At 44.6% G+C, this 18478-nt stretch overlaps 1 protein-coding gene and 1 pseudogene across 1 annotated transcript; both read left to right on the top strand.

Annotated features, from left to right (window-relative positions):
• Nucleotides 1-5531: 5531 nt before the first annotated feature.
• Nucleotides 5532-6204, top strand: LOC101989626 (annotated as a pseudogene).
• Nucleotides 6205-16015: 9811 nt separating this feature from the next.
• Nucleotides 16016-18125, top strand: S100a9 (S100 calcium binding protein A9). Its single transcript, XM_005367262.2, has 2 exons — nt 16016-16168; nt 17865-18125. The coding sequence occupies exons 1-2, from the start codon at nt 16016-16018 to the stop codon at nt 18054-18056; spliced, it is 345 nt and encodes a 114-aa protein (XP_005367319.1). The 3' UTR covers nt 18057-18125.
• Nucleotides 18126-18478: the final 353 nt, after the last annotated feature.

The raw sequence follows: 18478 nt of genomic DNA, 5'->3' as shown, positions 1-18478 counted from the left end.
GAGTGTCAGCAGCACTGAGTGTCACAGCTGCACCGAGTGTCAGCAGCACTGAGTGTCACAGCTGCAGAGTGTCACAGCTGCAGAGTGTCAAGGCTGCACTGACTGTCACAGCTGCAAAGTCACCTCAGAGCTGAGTGTCACAGCAGCACTGAGTGTCACACAGTGTCACAGCTGCACTGAGTGTCAGCAGCACTGAGTGTCACAGGTGCACCGAGTGTCAGCTGCACCGAGTATCACAGCTGCACTGTCACAGCTGAACTGAGTGTCACAGCTGCACCAAGTGTCATAGCTGCACTGAGTGTCAGAGCTGCACTGAGTGTCACAGCTGCACTGAGTGTCACAGCTGCACCGAGTGTCACAGCAGCGCTGACACCCACCAAGGAAATGCTGTCACCTCCTAGCCAAAAAGAATAGCACTCGACGTGGAGACATGGCATTGTCTCCTACGCTTAAAAACCATTCATTCCAGTCGGGCAGATCAATCACATCTCACAAAAGTGGGTTCACCTTAGATGTGCTAGAGAGAGAAGAGGAACAATTTTCCCCTCAGTGAGATAGCTTCTGTTCCTTCCCAGAGGACCCACCCCCTGGTGCATACCCTACAAGTTGCCCCTGGGTTGTTAGCTTTGCCTTCCTGACTCAGAAAAGCATAACTTTTCCTTTCTCTTCTTTATTGTCTCTTTGATTAGGGTGCTGGCTAGAGCCTCAGTATGCTTTGGGCCATTTTACTCTTCCCCTAATGGGCCCTCGCTATCACGTGACTCCTTGTCCGCCATGTTGCTCACCTCCATGTTGGTTTAGCCCACAGCTTTTTCTCTTTCTCTGCTTGAGCTTCCTCTTCCAGGTAGCTGCCAGGATTTACAGTTTGTCTGTCCTGGATATCTTCTTTTTAACTCTGTATAATATTGTCCTTGCTCCCCCGGGTTGAGTCCGCTCTAGAATTATGTTTTTAAAGAGACTGAAAATCACAAAAGGGGACCCCATTTTCCCTGGTAGCAAAGGGCCCCTTGAATACGTGCCAGGTTTACTCACTGTTCTCCCAGAGGCAGGCACCCAAGCCCACGATTGAGTCATGCAGTGAGCAGGGTACTGTGCTCAGCCAGGGCCAAGATAAGACGGGTCAGAGCGGGTGACTAGGGCAATGGAGATCAAGAATCCCAGCACAATGGGACTGTGCCCTGGGAACATTTTGTTTTACAGTGACCCAGAATGTGCTCCTAGTCACATTGCTGATATAACCCTTAAAAATTAAGGCCCGGGAGCCTGCATTCAGAAGCACCAAGAGAAAGAGCTAAGGGGTTTCTCTTGGCAGAAAACTAGGGGGACAGAAAGCCCAAGAAGAGACTAAGCAATGACTGCCTAAAGTCAGGAAATGTTCGGGCCTATTCAGAGATCTACAAATACCCAAGGCCTAACAGGCTGAAGACGCCCTCAAAAAAAAAAAAAGTCTCCTCTATGAGGCCATCAAGATGATCGGAACTGACTCTGTGGGTTTAAAAATTTAGTACTAAAATCTTGATAGGGCTTCCTATCTCCTGGGTGACAGAGTCCTGTCTACTTCCCCAATCCTCATATCTGCCATCTCTCCCAGGCTCCCACCACCACAGGACCCTTCCAATGTTCTCCTACCTCTCCTATTGCCTCAGCCTGGCTTCTTCCCAGAGGTCTACTTAGACCTGGTGGGGCCTTCTAGATCCCGGAGATTGTCCTTCACGGGGGTTGTCACACATTGTAAGTATTGTCTCGTGAAAACGGCTCCCGAGTCTGTCTCTTGTCTGGCCCTAGGACAGCAGAGCAAGCTTTTGAAAGGCCTGAAAAGAAGTCCAGGGAAGGAAGCTAGCAGGCAGACTCTACCAAGCAAGATTCAGGTAGCGTGGCCTAAGGTAATGGTTCTCACAGACCACCTCAGGGAAACCTGGGAGCCTCCAAATCCATTTCAATGTTCATGAAGTCAAACATGGGCGCCACTCAGCAGAAAGACCCCTGCAAACCAATAATCCCCAGTTCCTCACCTTCCCCAGTTAGTACTGGCCCTGAAGATACAAGACAGTATGAAGTAGACCCAGCTCTGGTGAGGCAGGAAGGAGGCAGGGACACCCGAGGTCACGATCTTCTGAAACTTTACCCTAAGAGTGTTCTTGATGGAACAGAAACAATCACTTGTTTTATTAAATTTCAATCCTGGTTCTTGGGGGTTGTTTGTTTGTTTGTTTTGAGACAGGGTTTCTTTGTAGCTTTGGGGCCTGTCCTGGAACTTGCTCTTATAGACCAGGCTGGCCTTGAACTCACAGAGATCCACCTGCCTCTGCCTCCCAAGTGCTGGGATTAAGGGCATGTGCCACACCCCCAGCTCAATCCTGGTTCTTTGTAGAAAAAGTCTTTGAATGGTCAATTTATGAGCTGAACTGGCCATACTTTTTATTTAACTGTTTTCTTCTCGAAAAAACAGAAAACTGGCAAATTATATAGATTCTCCTAATTAACTTCATGACATCCATTTCTTGAAAATGAACAAATTGAACTTTTCATTTCAAGGAAAACAACATAGAATTTGTCAGGATAATAAAATTGAATCTTTCAAGCAAAATCTAGTATTTGGGGGAGTTTCTGTTTACAGTCATAATCTGGTATTTTTCCAACAGGTACATTTATTGATGAGATTAGTGGTGATATTTCAAATGTTTTATATGCACACATACGTAAGCACACACACACATATGTAAACACATACATGTAAACATGTCATAGGTGGGCAATTAGTTGTGTCAGCATTTATATGACACTCAGGAGTCATGAAACACACATACACATATGTAAACACACATGAACATGTATGTCATAGATGGGTAATGAGATGTGTCAGAATTTAGATGATACTCATTAGTCGGTAAATCATTACTTTCCAAATGACTCATATAAAATGTTACACAATCACAACTAAATAAAAGAGTCCTTCAAGTTTGAGGATGGTAATTGATTCTAATGAAACTATGTGCAAAGAATTTATTCATGAGAATTTACTATCTGGTAATTATGGTATAGTATAATACCTATAAAGAATAATATCTATAACTATATTAAAGTTATTAGCGTGTTCCTCTACCTTCCAGCCACTTATCTGAGAAGAAGGATTTTTTCTTCCCATCTTCAACCCAAACAGAATACAGCAACATATTGAATGTAGAAATAGTGTTTGAACCCAAACAGCAACATATTGAATGTAGAAATAATGTTTGTACCCAAACAGCAACATATTGAATGTAGAAATAGTGTTTGTACCCAAACAGCAACATATTGAATGTAGAAATAGTGTTTGTACCCAAACAGCAACATATTGAATGTAGAAATAGAAAGAAAACCTCATCTTTCTTCCCCTGAGATACAAAGAGTTTTGTGAACATTATTTTGAAAACATATTTTTCAATAGCGTTGTAAAATAAGTAATTATTTTGTTTTAATAGGTTAATATCAGTGGGTTCTTAATGCTATTTTAAATAACCTGGTAAACAGTTTGGTGTTTTTCAAATTCTAGTATAATAAATATTTAGAAATGTAACCCATAAAAGCCATCTGGGGTACTCAGTAATTCTCACAAGCACTAAGAATGCTAAGAGCAAAACATTTTAAAATCTGAAGCCAGGGACCAGGGAAATGGCTCAATGGAGAAAATAGCTATTGTGCCAGCCTGATGACTCCAGAACCCCGGGTAAAAGCTGGTTATGGTGGCACGTCTGTACCAGTTGCGCTCTGACAGTGAGATTGGAGACAGAGTTACCTCATGGCCCATCGAGCCAGGCATATGTAGCACAGCCACAGAAAAACCAAAAGATACCAAATACCTCGACAAGTCAGAAGGTGAAAACTGACCCGCAATGGCCGTTCTCTGTCCTCCATATTTATGCTGTGGCATGTACACTCACACAAAACACACACACGATAACAACAAAAATGCCTGAGTTTGCACTGAGTTTGCACACCCATTATTCTGGCTGCTGTGGCCTGCACTTGAGCAGGGAATGTCCAGTGACTGGAGACAGGGACACAGCAGTGGAGTGGGGATGGGGAGGGAAGGAGTGGTTGTGGATTGGGCCTTTGGGAACCGAAGACAGGAGGCCTACCTGTTCTTCTGGCTGATGTGACCTGCACCTGAGAAGCCCTGATACTGCCTGGATGGCTAGGAACCAGAGCCTGGCCATCCTAGATAGCTAGGATAGAACCAAATAGGTCTGGGAAAAAAATCAATGAAATGATTCTTAATGATATTCAGTTACACTCTTAGATTGGTGTCTAACTAGAGGTTTCTCTCTTGCCCGCCAGTTCCTGAATATCCACTCTGAGGCTTAATATTAATTACAAACTGTTTGGTCTATTAGGTCAGGCTTATTATTAACTAGCTCTTACAACTTAAATTAATCTATTTCTATTATTTTATATTTCACCATGAGGCTCATGACTTGTGACCTCATATCTTGCTTCTCCAGCAGCTGCTGGCATCTCTCAGACTCCGCCTTCTTTTTCCCTTTTTCTTTGCTTGGATTTCCTGTCTGGCCATTGGCCAGATCAGCTTCTTTATTAACCAATGGTAATAAAACAACATTCACAGCCTACAGAGGGACATCCAAGATCCTTGGTGCCTAGACCAATTACCATCAGAGAGGCTTCATCTAGCAACTGATGAGAGCAGATGCAGAGACCCACAGCCAAACTTTAGGCAGAGCTTGGGGAACCCTGCAGAAGAGGGGGGAAAGGAGTGTAGGAGGTAGAGGGGTTGAGGACATCAGGAGGACATGGCCCACAGAATCAATTAATCTGGGCTCATAGGGCTCACAAAGACTAAGCGACAGCCACAGAGCCTGCATGGGTCTCCGCACTAGGCTGTCTGCAAATATTTTATGGTTGTTTAGTTTGTTGTTCTCATGGACTCCTAACAGTGGGAGTGGGGGTGTCTCTGACTCTTTTGCCTGCTCTTGGGACCCTTTTCCTCTTACTGGGTGCCTCGTCCAGCCTTGATATGAGGGTTTGTGCTAGTTTTATTGTAACATGTTATGCTGTGTTCGGTTGATGTCCTTGGAAGGCCTACTCTTTTCTAAAGAGAAACAGAAGAGGAATGGGTGGGAGGGAGGGATTGGGAGGAGTGAGGGGAGGAGAAACTGAGGTCCAGACATATGAGAGAAGGATTTTTAAAAATGCTTAATCTGCATCCACAATGAGTATTTAAAAAAAACTAAAAGAACAATGAAGTTGGGAGGGGAAGGTGGGGGTCAGAAGAGCAGGGAAGTAACTGGAATGAGGGGTGGATTAGATGGAAACACATATGCATGTATGAGTATTAAATAGAATATTAAATCATAAGAAGAATTATCCTCAAACAACCTCTCCTACCTTAAATTTACAAAACCAGATCTCCCTTCTTTTTCTGGAAAACAGCAAGTGGCCAATAGGATGCCCGTGGTTTCCATAGAAGTTTGGAGGTTTGGGGGCCATGGTCATTGCTCGAGGGCATGGTACCCATGGAGGTAAAACCAGACAAGGAGTGGATTTCCATCACCAAGCTGAACTGCCTGCTCAAGAACATGAAGATCAAGTCCCTAGAGGAGATCTACTTGTCCTCCCTAACCGTGAAGGAATCTGAGATTGTTGACTTTTCTCTGGGTGCATCCCTAAAGGATGGGGTTCTAAAGATCCTGCCAGTGCAGAAGCCGACTCAGGCTGGCCAGCGGACCAGGTTCAAGGCTTTTGTCACTACTGCGGACTACAATGATCATCATGTTGATCTTGGTGTTATGTGCTCCACTGCCATGCAAGGCACCATCATCTTGGGCTAGCTCTCCATTGTCCCTGTGAAGAGAGGCTCCTGGGAGAACGAGACTGGCAAACTGACAAGTGGCTGTGACTTGTCGTATGTCTCGTCCCTGCCCCAGAGACACTGGCATTGTCTCTGCTCCTGTGCCCAAGCAGCCACTGCTGATGGCCGGTATTAAAGACTCCTCCACACCAGCCAAGGGGTGCACTGTCATCCTGAGCAGCTTTGCCAAGGCCACCTTCGATGCCACCTCCAAGACATATAGCTTCTTGATCCCCAACCTCTGGAAGGAAACTGTATTCACCAAGGCTCCTTACCAGGAATTCATTGAGCAGCTTGTGAAAACCCACAACAGAGTCACAGTTCAGATGACCCAGGCTCCAGCTATGAGTACCTTGTAAGGGGATTTCTACAAGAAAAATAAAGCTGACAAAAATAAGAGTACTCCAAAGTGTACCCAGGCTGTCATGACTCAGGAGGGCCACAGGGTGGCAGCATATGCACTTTGATCTTTCTGATGATGCTCTTCTACCCTCTCAGCAGGAATCTGCCCCAGGTCCAATTTCTCCATGACTCCACTTCCTGTCTTCTTCCTGCTGTCTCCTGTGTTGCACAACTTCTTAATTATAGAAAATAACCTTCTAAACATAACCTTCTATCAAAACCAACACAACCACCATTGTATTTATTAGTCTCCTCTACGCAAAACTTATCTAGTGATGAGTTAACAGATTAATGGAGCAGTAGGGAGACAGACAGAAAGGCCAATAATTACAATGCCTGCAGTGTGCTGCTGGGGAAAGCCTGTTATTTTCTACAAAGGGTTGTGGCCTTCAAGGAGATTCCTGTGAGGTAGAGTCACAGGACACCTCCGAGCCCCCGAGATGAGAGCTGGAATTTTGGTAGGAAGTGGAATGAGGGCAGCACCCAAGGGAAGTGAGGACGCGGAAAACAGCAGTTAGGGGCAAGAAAAGGGATGGCAGCTTTGTTGGCTAGGAAGGTCAAGTTTCCCAGCAACCAAGATTCTCAGCAAAGATGTCCAAGTAGGCAAGAGAGAAGTGTGAAGACTTGGGATGGCTTCAGGATGAGAGTTCAGGAGCCAGGTGACTGACGGGTCCTCCACAGGGATGCAGGAGAAGCCCAAGGTGCAGGCAGGTCTGGAGGTGGCCTTCGGGGTGGCCAGTCAGCAAAGACTTGGTGTGGAGAGAGCAACAAGCTGGGAGTTCTCCGGATCTGGACTTCCTGGCACCTTTCTCCCCAACTGTTTATTCTGGGTCAGTGGTGCAGTAGAATGGCTCTGAGGAGCTGTCTCTGGATATCTACAGGTAGGCAGGGTTTAGGCTGGCGGAGTTGGGCCTGAAGGGCAACACTGGCGAGGAGATGCTAACTTCCTTTACAAGAGAACAAGTAAACCAGAAGCCACAAAGGTCCTGGAGCACCTCCCAGGTCCCTTCTGCACCACATCCAGCCTGTCCACCAAGCCAGAGCTCCCACTTCCTCCTCCAGGATCTGATCAGTGAGTCTCTCTGACCATCCCCACCCATGCCTTCTCCCCAACCAGCCAGATGTAGCCCAGGTCCCATGTCCAGGGCTCCCGTCTAGTCTGTCCTCCACTATCTATACCACAACTGATCTCTAGACTTCTTCCAGGACTTGCCTGGCCTATTTTCCCAGTGCCCAAGTCCTTCAAGTGCCATCAAACCCTTCCACCAACCACATCTACCCCAGCACGCCAAGCTTGGAACAAGAGAACATCCCATACATCTGTTCACCTGACTTCATCCCACCCAAGCCATTTCCAGCCTCTTGGCCCAGCATTCCCCGACAATCGCTCTTCTGTCCCAACCGGCTCTAACCATATCAGACTTAGAACTCACAAAAGAAATCCACGCACCCCATTAGCATTGCAAAAATACCAGCAATGTGAGACAACAAGCTCATACCTTCCCTCCAGAACCTGCCAGCCTGTCAAAATGTTCACCAGTGAGAATCACTGAATTCCAGGACACAGAATTTAAAAGAACAGAATTAAAGAATTTTAATTTTCATCAAAGAATCTGAGGAGTTTAAAGAAGACCCAAAGAAACAGCTCAGTGGAATTAAGGAGAGAGGATTTAGGAGAATAAGCACCTAAGTGATGCCCAAGAAAACACAAATGCAAAACAGAAGCAAAGGACAAAGACAACACAGAACTTGAAGAATTCAGTAAGAAAAGCACTCGAGCTAAAATGAAGATTGAATTGAAAATCCTGATAACTCAGCCAGAAAACTCAAAGGCAAATGAGTCAGGCTGAAGACAGAGTACCAGGACTCAAAGGTAAAGTAGGAGATCTAAGTCATGAAAACAAGGACTATGATAAGCATTAAACATACAGAAAAGGGACACACAGGAAATGTAGAACACCATAGAGAAAGCCAAGCCTTCAAATTATGGGCATAGATGAGAGGGAAGCATCCCAAGCCAGTGGCATGCATCAGATGATCAACAAGGTCATAGCAGATAACTTCCAAAGTAAGGAAAGACACACCCATACAGGTGCAAAAGGCACACAGAACATAGTCAACACCAGAAAAGAAAGTCCCTGCCGCATATCATAGTTAAAGCATTAAGTAGACATAGCAAAAACAGTGGATCGGTGCCTGCTAGGGCCTCTCCAGAGCAGTGCTCAGCTGCTGCACAATTTTCTGCTGGTTCCAGGCAAAGATGGCAACCAACGCTGCTATAACAGAAAGGTGCAGAGGCGTTGTATGTAGAAGAAGATGTGGGAGGAGCACCCCCAAAGACAGCTGTCAGTGGACTGGTGAATCACGCTTCTCTAGGGCAGATGCAAATCAGGTGGTGATTTTGCCATGCAATCTGAGGCCAGCAAAACTGCAGGCAGTACTGTCTTAAGTCATGGCGATGTGTGCGAGTTCACCAGGGAAGGTGGAAATTCTGGCCCCTCCCGCTGGGTCTGTTCCTGAAGCTGGAACTACCTTTCATGCTTTCCCTGGAGAGCCTGGCAAGGAGCTGAACCTAAGAAGATCTGGGAGTAGATCCAGCCCGGCCCACACACCAGTGAGGACTGTGTGGACACATACAAAGGGCTGCATTTGAGATGAAGGGAATGGGAGTTTGCAAGGCCCAAACCATGGCCAATAGTGGATTTTAGTAAGATAAGTGCTCTGTTACTGAAAGATATTGGAGAAACCTTAATAACAATAAAGAGGAGTATATTTGTCACTTACATATTTTTTTAAAAAGAAGACGTATTGAAAGTTGCAAGAAAAAAAAAAACATGCAGGTCACATATAAAGAAAAACCCATTGGAGTGAGAGTTGATTTTCTGATGGAAATTTCGAATGTCCCAAAAGCCTGGGACATTCTGAGTACTAAAAGACAAGACAGGCAACCTAGACTAACATACCAAGCAAAAGTATCTACCATAATTGAAGGAAAAAGAAAATTTTCTATAGTATTAACAACCTTTAAAAATTTATATCCAGTAAATCAAAAAAACACAGGAAATGATATTTTGGGCTGAAGAGAGGACTGAGCACAGCAGAAGAACTGAGGAAAGAAATATGAGCCCATTATTATTACAACCCAAAGCGGCACTGAGGACACAAATGACAAAACCAAAACTCAGCAGCAAGAAGATCACCATTCATATTAAATAATAACCTTAATATAAATAATAGCTTTAATATCAATGGTTTCAATTCTTCAGTCAGAACACACAAGCTGACTAAATGGATCAGAAAACACAATCTATCTGTAATCTACAAGAAACATATTAAGCTAATCTATCTGTAATCTACAAGAAACATATTAAGCTAATCTAGCTATCTGTAATCTACAAGAAACATATTAAGCTAAGGCTTTAAAGATAAATACCACCATAGAGTAAAGGGGTGAATGAAAGTGCTCCAATCAAATGGGACCAGGAAGCAAGCAGGCATCACTGTCCTACTGTCTGACAAAGGACTTCAAACTAAAACTAATCAGAAGAGATAAAGGGACACTTCATGAAGAAATTGCTGTCCTAAGCACACATGTATCAAACTCTGGAGCACCCAATGTCATAAAATGTACTACTGAATTTAAAGACACAGATTAACATCAATTCAATAATAGTATCCCACTGTCTTTAATAGACAGGTCTGGGAAAAATTAACAGAGAATCATCAGAATTAGTTGACACCTTGCACCAAATGGACTTAACAGATATCTACAAAGTATTCCACCCAGAGCCAAATACACAACCCACTCAGCAACACAGGAAGCTTTTCGAAAATATACCACATCCTGGGTCTCAAAATAAATATTTATAAATTCAAAAAGGACAAAATCTCTCCTTGTATCCTATCTGAATATAGTGCAATAAAATGTAAGATAGAAGACAGCAGAAGAATTGGTGAACCTAATAGCTGGATTTGGAGAGGATGAACAAGATGGACAGATCTTTGGCCCAGTTAAGCAAGAGAAGGAAGGAGAGGACCCAAACTATCAGAATCAGAACTGAACAGGGAAACATTGCCACAGACACCAAAGAAATTCAGATGATAAAGGAATATTTTTTAAACTTGTACCCCATTAATCTGGAAAATCTAAAATAAATGGGTGAATCTCTAGTTTCAGCCAAGCCACCAAAATTAAAACAATAAGAGTCAACAACCTAAACAGATCACAACAAATGAGGATATGGAAATATTAATAAAAAGAACTTTCAGGTAGAAGCTCTGAGCTCTTAACCACAACTACATATGCTGTGCAAAGCAGGAGGTCTCGGGGCCAAGGATTAGCACCTACAGGAGCCCATCTGGACCTTCAGATGGGAAAGCAGGCAGGAGGGCTGTGGACAGTGAGAGAGGTCCCTAAGAAGGCAGGGTAAAGAGCTAGTGGAGATGGGAAGGGTGATGTGGGATTCCCCTTTCTATGCAGTGAATGTTTTATTATTATTTGTTAGTAAAGAGGATACTTTGGCCTGTGGCAGGGCAGAATAGAGCTAGGTCAGAAAACTAAACTGAATGCTGGGAGAAAAAAGGCAAAATCAGTGAGATGTCATGTAGCACTGAAAGAGAAAGATACCAGCCGCCAGCCAGAATCTTACCTGTAGGCCACAGCCTCATGGTGATTCAAAGATTAATAGAAATGGGTTAGTTTAAAATGTAAGAGTTAGCTAGAAATATACATAAACTATTGGTCAAACAGTGTTGTAATTAATATAGTTTCAGTGTGATTATTTTGGGTCTGCACAGCTGGGAAACAAACGGTCTTCAACTACAGGAAGGGGAGATGTTTTTCCTGATGGCAAGTAGGGTCCAGGACAAACAAGAGAACCAAGGAATTGCCCAAAGCAAGTAGTTCCTCCCTGCATTCTGAGAGGGTGAGGGCTTCCAATAAGGAAGCAGGATGATTCAGCAAATGTAAGGGTTTTCTGAGAGTCATACCTGAGCTAAATGCATGAGAGAAAACCATTAACAAGAAAATCTAAAAGCAATTATTAGTCAGATGCAAATATTCATATAACTTTACTCCAAGAAAATACATGTTGAAAGCCAGAGTGTTGTAGGGAAAGGTCCCCAAGGAGGAGATTATCTCCCAATGGGAAGACTAGAGCAGCATTTGAACTGAACCATGAGATCCGGGTAGGAGTCCACACTGAGGATTGAGGAAGGGTACTCCTGAGGTGAGGGGCTAAGAGATGGGTCTTCTGAGGCCGCAGTAAAAAAGAAGCTTGAGAAAATGGTGGGGTCTGTATATATAGAGAGAGCTTATGTACTGGGCTATGCCACCTTGGCTTCTGTGGACAACGGGCATCATTTACCTTAGGGGAAGGACACATGCTACCCATGGGGAAGCTATAGAAGAACAGTTATTATCAATCCTAAAATCCCTATGGAGGCACAAAAGACCCCAAAGAGCCGAACCAATCCTACTGGCTCTCCTACCCTTCTCTGCAGGATATAAGGAAGACCTAAGCAAAAATGAATGATGCCGGAGGAATGACAACACCTAACTTCAGACTAAGCCACAGTAGCCACAAAACCACCAAGGCACTAACACAGAAGTCACTATAAAACAGACAGAAGGTCCTGAAGGCTGGGAAGAAAGAGCTTGCCATGAAAGCATGCAGACCTAAATTTAGATCCTCCACACTCACATAAATCTCAAGTGTATCTGCATGTCTACAGTCCCAGTCCTGGGAAGGTGGAGCCCTTAGGCTCTGGCTGCCCAGCCTACTGAACCCAGGAAAGACCCTGTCTCAAGATGTAAGATGGAGAGCTAAAAGAAAGACACCTAGCATCAATCTCTAGCCAACACACACAGACACACACACACACACAGAAGCACGCATACACACACTCGTAAGCACACATACACATAGGCACACACACTCACACAGCCCTCCACCAGAAAACCTTTAGATCTAATAAACACTTCCAGTGAAGTTACAGGGACCGCAATATACAAAATCATCATATAAAAATCAATAGCTTCTCTACATGCACCAAGCATCAGCTTTATGAGAATGAAATTATATCACAATCGCTGTACCTCAAAGATGGGAAGAAAGTTAAATGTAAACCTAAGCAAGAGGGTGAAGTCTGTCTACAGTAGAAAAAAAAAGGGAAGAAAGGAAGGAAAAAATAGAAGATGGTAAATAATGGAAAGAAACAGTCTTCCTGCACTGACACAATTAAATTGTGAATATGTTATATTATCAAAAGAGGTTTACAAATTCAATGCAATTATCACCAAAAGCCCAACGAAATTTTTTACAGAACTAGAAAAAGCAATCCAAAAATTTATGTGAACACAAAGACCACAGACAGTCAAAGCCGTTCTGAGCTTAAAGAACACTGCTGGAGATGTCTTGATACCTGGCCTCAGCTTACATTATAGCTATAATGACAAGGATTGTGTAAGTCACTGTTGTGGGGCTATAAACTGGTACAGTCAGTATGGAAATCATCCTGGAGGTTTGGTCAAAAGTTAAAAAATAATACTACTGTATGACCCGGCTAGGCCAGTCCTGGGCAAGTACTCAAAGAAGTCCATAGTCTAGATAGAGACACCTGCATAACCATGAATCTTGCCTGGGTCACAATAGCAAGGGAGTGGGAACAGCCTAGATTTCCATCCACCAGTGAAAGGATAATGAAAACGTGGCGCATGCACACAGTGGAGATCCTAGCTCCCAATGCTTCCTGCATAGAGCGGTGGATGGATAAACACGTAGATGTACAGATGAGGGTGTGAGCGCTGGGGTAGGTCTGGAAGCTGGAAAGGGGACCATGAAAGAGGTATTGAGGAATTGGAGAGAGGCTATGGAACGCGTGTGACACGAGAGTGTCACCGTTGCAGCCATCTAACTGACTCTCGACAGAGATCTTGGGGAGGAAGATAGCCGTTTTAACAAACTAGATGGCACATGTAGATGACTGAAACCCGGGACAGGGTTCGCTTGGCAGAATGCTTGCCCAGCACTCACGCAGCCCTACCCCAGCTTCACACAAACAGGGAATTGTGGCACTTGCCTGTAATGCCAGAACTTGGGATGCAGAGTCAAGAGGATCAGATGTCCATGATCGTCCTGAGCTACACAGCAAGTTTACGGCCAGGCTTGGCTATGTGAGACTTTTCTCAAGCAAACAACATCAAAGACAGGAGTTAAATTCCTCTCTTTAACATTGACAAATATCAGCTCAACATTAATCAAATGCCTTAATGTAACAGAATGTCAAAGGCTGAGGAAATATCAGTGAGATTACACGAAATTAGAGGCCTCTGAGCAGCAAAGGAGACAGCGGCGAAATAACAGTCTGCATAATGAGAGAAAATGTTTGTCAGCCATTCATCTAACGGGGGTATACAAAAACTAGAACAATTAAATATCAAAAGAACAGATAATCCAGTCATAAACTGACCAGACATTTTTCCGTTTGAGCAAGTACAAACAGGCACCAAATGTATGACAGATATTCATATCACTGCCATTTCAGAAATGTAAGTCAAAACTCATAATTCCACCTCACCCCAATCACAGTAAATACCATCAAGAAAATAAGCAACAGCCAGGCATGGTGTTGCACACCTTTAATCCAGCACTCTGGAGGCAGAGGCAGGTGAATCTCTGTGAGTTCAAGGTCAGCTTGGTCTACATAGCAAGTTTCAGGCCAGCCAAAGTTACAGAGAAAAACCCTGTCTCAAGAAAGAAAAAAGAAAGAAAGAAAGAAAGAAAGAAAGAAAGAAAGAAAGAAAGAAAGGAAGGAAGGAAGGAAGGAAAAAAGGAAGGAAGGAAGGAAGGAAGGAAGGAAGGAAGGAAGGAAAGAAGGAAGGAAGGAAATAAAGGAAAGAAGCAAAAAATGCTGGAATGAATATCAACAAAAGGGAACTTGTTGGGAATGTAACTTAATCCAGTCACTATAGAAATCAGCATGGAGGAATCAAAGTCATCGCACAATAACATGCCTGCACATCTATGCTCACTGTGGAACTATTTGCTAGAGCCAACACACTCAAGAAGGCTGGGTGCCCATCGAGATAAATGGCTAAAAAGAATGTGCTATACACACACAAGCAAGCTTTATTCAACCATAAAGAACTAATTGTACCATTTGCAAGAAAGATGCTTGGAACAGAGATTGCCATGCTAAGCAAACCAGACTCACAAGACGAGCGTTGCTTGGTCTCTCCCACATGTGAATTAAGGGTGAGAGAAACAGGACATGAAAGCAAAGCAAAGGACTGTGGGTGGAATCCTTGCTGCTGCCCAGCCTGATGCCCCTGGCAGACTACTAAAAAAAACCTTGTTTATTGACTCGTGTCTAAAGAATGACTTGATTAAGCACTGCCCCCAGAAAAGAATATGAAAGAGGACTATCAGAAAGGTAGAAGGAGGGAAAAGGAATAGAGAAAGGGGAAAATGATAAAGGAAAATTTTTGATGAAAGTACATTACATGCATGTATGAAAATGTTAAAATGAAACCCGCTGCTTTGTATGATTAATATAAGCCAACAGTCATTTTTAAAACAGCTATCTTCTAGGACGTAAGCTCCTGGAGGAATGACAGCTGGGAACCCATTGCTTTGTGTAGTTAACATAGGTTAACAATCATTTCCGAAACAGCTATCTTCTAGGATGCAAGCTACTGGAGGAAAGAGAGCTGGGAACAGGATTTGGAAGAGTGACGCTGAAAGCCAGTGGAGTTGCATTTGTACCAATGACAGATCCTCGCTCAGATGCAAGAGGGAATGTAGTGAGCAGTAAATGCCCTTAAGCAAGGACTGTGTCTGAGTTCAGCCCCTGCTAGGTCACACACCAGCTAAAAGAGATCTTGTTCAGGTCCCCTTCTGGACATCAGATTTACGTACCGTGGGAAAGCGTTGTCACCTCTGAGGATCTCCTAACACTAATTCCTCTCAAGAACTCTGTGACAACCCCTCACCCTTCCCAAAGGAACCATGAAAACACTGGGAAAGGCTCAGTCTGTAAACTCAGGGTACAGAGTGTCCACATAACAAACGGAATGAGATGATCCCTATGGATCCCCTGACACCCTTTGTATATTACAAGTTGAGACAGGAAAATGAAGGGTATCAGAGGTGTGGCAGGCAGGCTGTCTTGCTTAAGATGGGGGTGAGGGCTGTTGGATGGAAAGGAAGTGGGCCAACTAACCAGTTTCCTCCCAAACAAGCTCCAAGCCCAGGGCTAGGAATTTCACAAAAAAGCAAAATGAGTTGTGTGACCATTTCCTGCTCCACCAGGCTCCCTCCCTGCCTGGGTTACCACACTGCTCACCTGTGAAGCAATCTTTCCCAGGGGCAACCATGTGTCTAGCAAGGGGCTGCCTATAAAAGCAGGACTTCTGCTGCTCCTGCCAAACACTCGGTAGCTCTTTAGCTTTGGTAAATGAGCTTCGTCTTCTCTGGTGGAGAGCCTGCCTGATAGATCTTTCATCCCTTCCTTTAGCCAATTTTCTTCCAAGTCCTCCTCTAGAAGAAGGGCTCCTTGGTTGACCCTGTCCTCTTGACATCTTCCTTCACTTTCTCTAAGTGCTGTGTTGTAAAATAGTTCGCTTTTTTACGTTCCATCACTCTTTTTGCTTTGTGTTTCTCCTCCCTTTCCTGCCTGACATGGCCACAGACCAGGCCAGGGACGCTCAGCACCCTATCCGCTCATTTGTAACCTTTGTGTGTCCTGTTTTCAAAGAGGAGTAAGAAGATGGCCAACCAAAACCCATCTCTGATGGAGCGCAGCATAAACACCGTCATCGACGTCTTCCACAAGAACTCGAAGATGGAAGGAGACCCAGACACCCTGAGCCAGAAGGAATTCAAACAGATGGTGAAGAAAGATCTGGCAAACTTTATGAAGGTGAGGCTTGGTTAGTAAGGAGAGAGGTGCAGTCTGTAGGATTCAGGGAGACAACGCCATCACCTTACACCAGGGACAGTGGGGTTCTGTCACTAGAGGTACTCAAAGTTAGACATAAGTCAGGAAATTGTTTCGTTGAACACCTGCAATGTGTGATACTCTATTCTGTGCAGAGGGATGTAGAGATGATATGGGACTCCATTATCCCAGTGTTGGTGACATACAACCTTAAGAACACAGGCAACTTCAATGGCCTGGAAGTCAGGAGGAACATAAGAGTTCTGTGGGTAGTCTGTGCTGGCTGCAGCAGGGTGGGGTGACTGGCTATGGTTTAAAAAAGTAAAAAGGTCCTCCCCTTTGAGGGGGCAACACTTCAGCTGAGTCCCTGGTAAAGGATTCATAGGTTGCTAAAGCAATGAGGTAGCATGGCAGGTTTGTTGACTCCTAGAGAAGGAAACTGAGACCAGTTACCCTTCAAAATGGGCTTTATGAGGAGAGAGAAATTCAAGATGATGGAGGCCACGATCCAGTCTTTAGGGAAGAGAGCATTAAATGCATTATGAGGGCATTGAAGAAAATAGCATAAAGTGAAAGAAAAGAGAAAAGGCTACCACGGACAATGTGGGAGGGGCCGCTGAAAGGGAGAGAGGAGCATGCATGTACGTCAGAGCCAGAGAAAACCTTCACTTTATATATCATATATATATATCTTTTCCCTAGGGGAGTGAGGAGCCTGCTCATATTAAGGCCAGCTCCTATAAGCTGGTCTCCCCACCCCCCGCAAAGGAAAATTGGAGAATTGTGGTTATGGGAGGTATTAGGGACACAGACATTTCCTCATAAGTGGGCATATTGGGCAAACAAGGCACTGACTCAGGGTAGACCAAGGGTACACATGAAGCTATGCTGTGAGATATCTTCTCTGGGATCTCTTCATGGGTTCTACACGCCATCTTGAGGCAGGGTGATGAGCCGGTGGAAACTGGGACCTCAAGCATAGACTGCTCGGGGTGTGGACAGGGTGGTGCTTAGCCAAGGCATCCCAGTGAGTGAGGGGAAGACCTGCAGTCAGCTGATGAAGCCGCTGCCACATCTTGATCTTTCCTTTTTTTCTGAGTCTTCCCTACACTTTACCACACCCTTTGGGGTCAGCAGAGCTTGGTTTGCTCCTAAGATCCCATGGTTTCTGGGGTGCCTCCCCGACTTAGTAGCCTAAATAAGCTTTACCAGGTATTTACCTCCAAGGAAAGGGCGAGAGTGGGGGTGACTGAGAGGCTGAGGAAAGTGAGGGGGTGCATAATCCTCCAAGTCAGATCCAAATGTGCACCTCCTCTCCTCCCGGCCTCTACAACCTGTAGAAATGATGGACCTCTCAGAAGGCCAGTTTCCATTTCTATATGTTCAAGTAGTTATACAGATAAACGACAGACAGTTCTAGACTTACTAATTGCTTGACCTTCTATAGAGCAGAGTCCCAGTGTCCAAGGCAGAGGGCCATCTGGGGAACAAATTAGAAAGTGTTAGTACATGTTTAGCATCTGCTCCACCATGAACACTCAGAACATTATTCTCATTTTTCAATCTAATGCCAGGGGCCAGGTTTTCCTTTGCATTTACCACCTAGCCCCTCGCTGTGCTCCAAGTCCTCTTCCTTGGGTACACTCAGCCCTAAAAGTCTCCTCTGTTTCACCCACAGAAGGAGAAAAGGTGCGACGAAATCATAAATGACATCATGGAGGACCTGGACACAAACCAGGACAAGCAGCTGAGCTTTGAGGAGTTTGTCATGCTGTTGGCAAAGCTGGTCTATGCCACCCATGAGAAGATGCATGAGGGGAACCACCCACGTGGGAATAATCACAGCCACGGCTCCGGCTTTGGGAAGTAATTAGGAGACCAGCCACTTTGCATCTGCCCAACCAATGGAAAATGAAATGTCTTACCAGATGGTCTTGGTTGTGGGGCTGGGAAATGATAAAAATAAAGTCTTTATCCATTCCAGTGATCTGGGTGCTGTTTCTGCCGCCTTCACACTTGTCTTTCCTAGGGGTCTGAGTACTGAACAGTCCTGCCCTAGTCTGAAGCTCCTCCATTCCAGTCAGAACAACAACAATAATAATAATAAGAGAGCCAAAAACCTATGTCCACACCGAGTCCCTACGCTTACCTCCCTCTCCATGTCTCTATCTCTGATGTTGGGCCTCACTTCTCAGACCACAGTCTCCTACCTTGGCATTGTGCAACTTCTCTTATTCTTGTATTCTCTCTCTCTCTCTCTCTCTCTCTCTCTCTCTCTCTCTCTCTCTCTCT

This window comes from Microtus ochrogaster, unplaced genomic scaffold (assembly GCF_000317375.1).
Source record: "Microtus ochrogaster isolate Prairie Vole_2 unplaced genomic scaffold, MicOch1.0 UNK16, whole genome shotgun sequence".
NCBI lineage: Eukaryota > Metazoa > Chordata > Mammalia > Rodentia > Cricetidae > Microtus > Microtus ochrogaster.
Note: the sequence above shows the minus strand (reverse complement) of the source record. Positions and strands in the feature narration are given on the sequence as shown.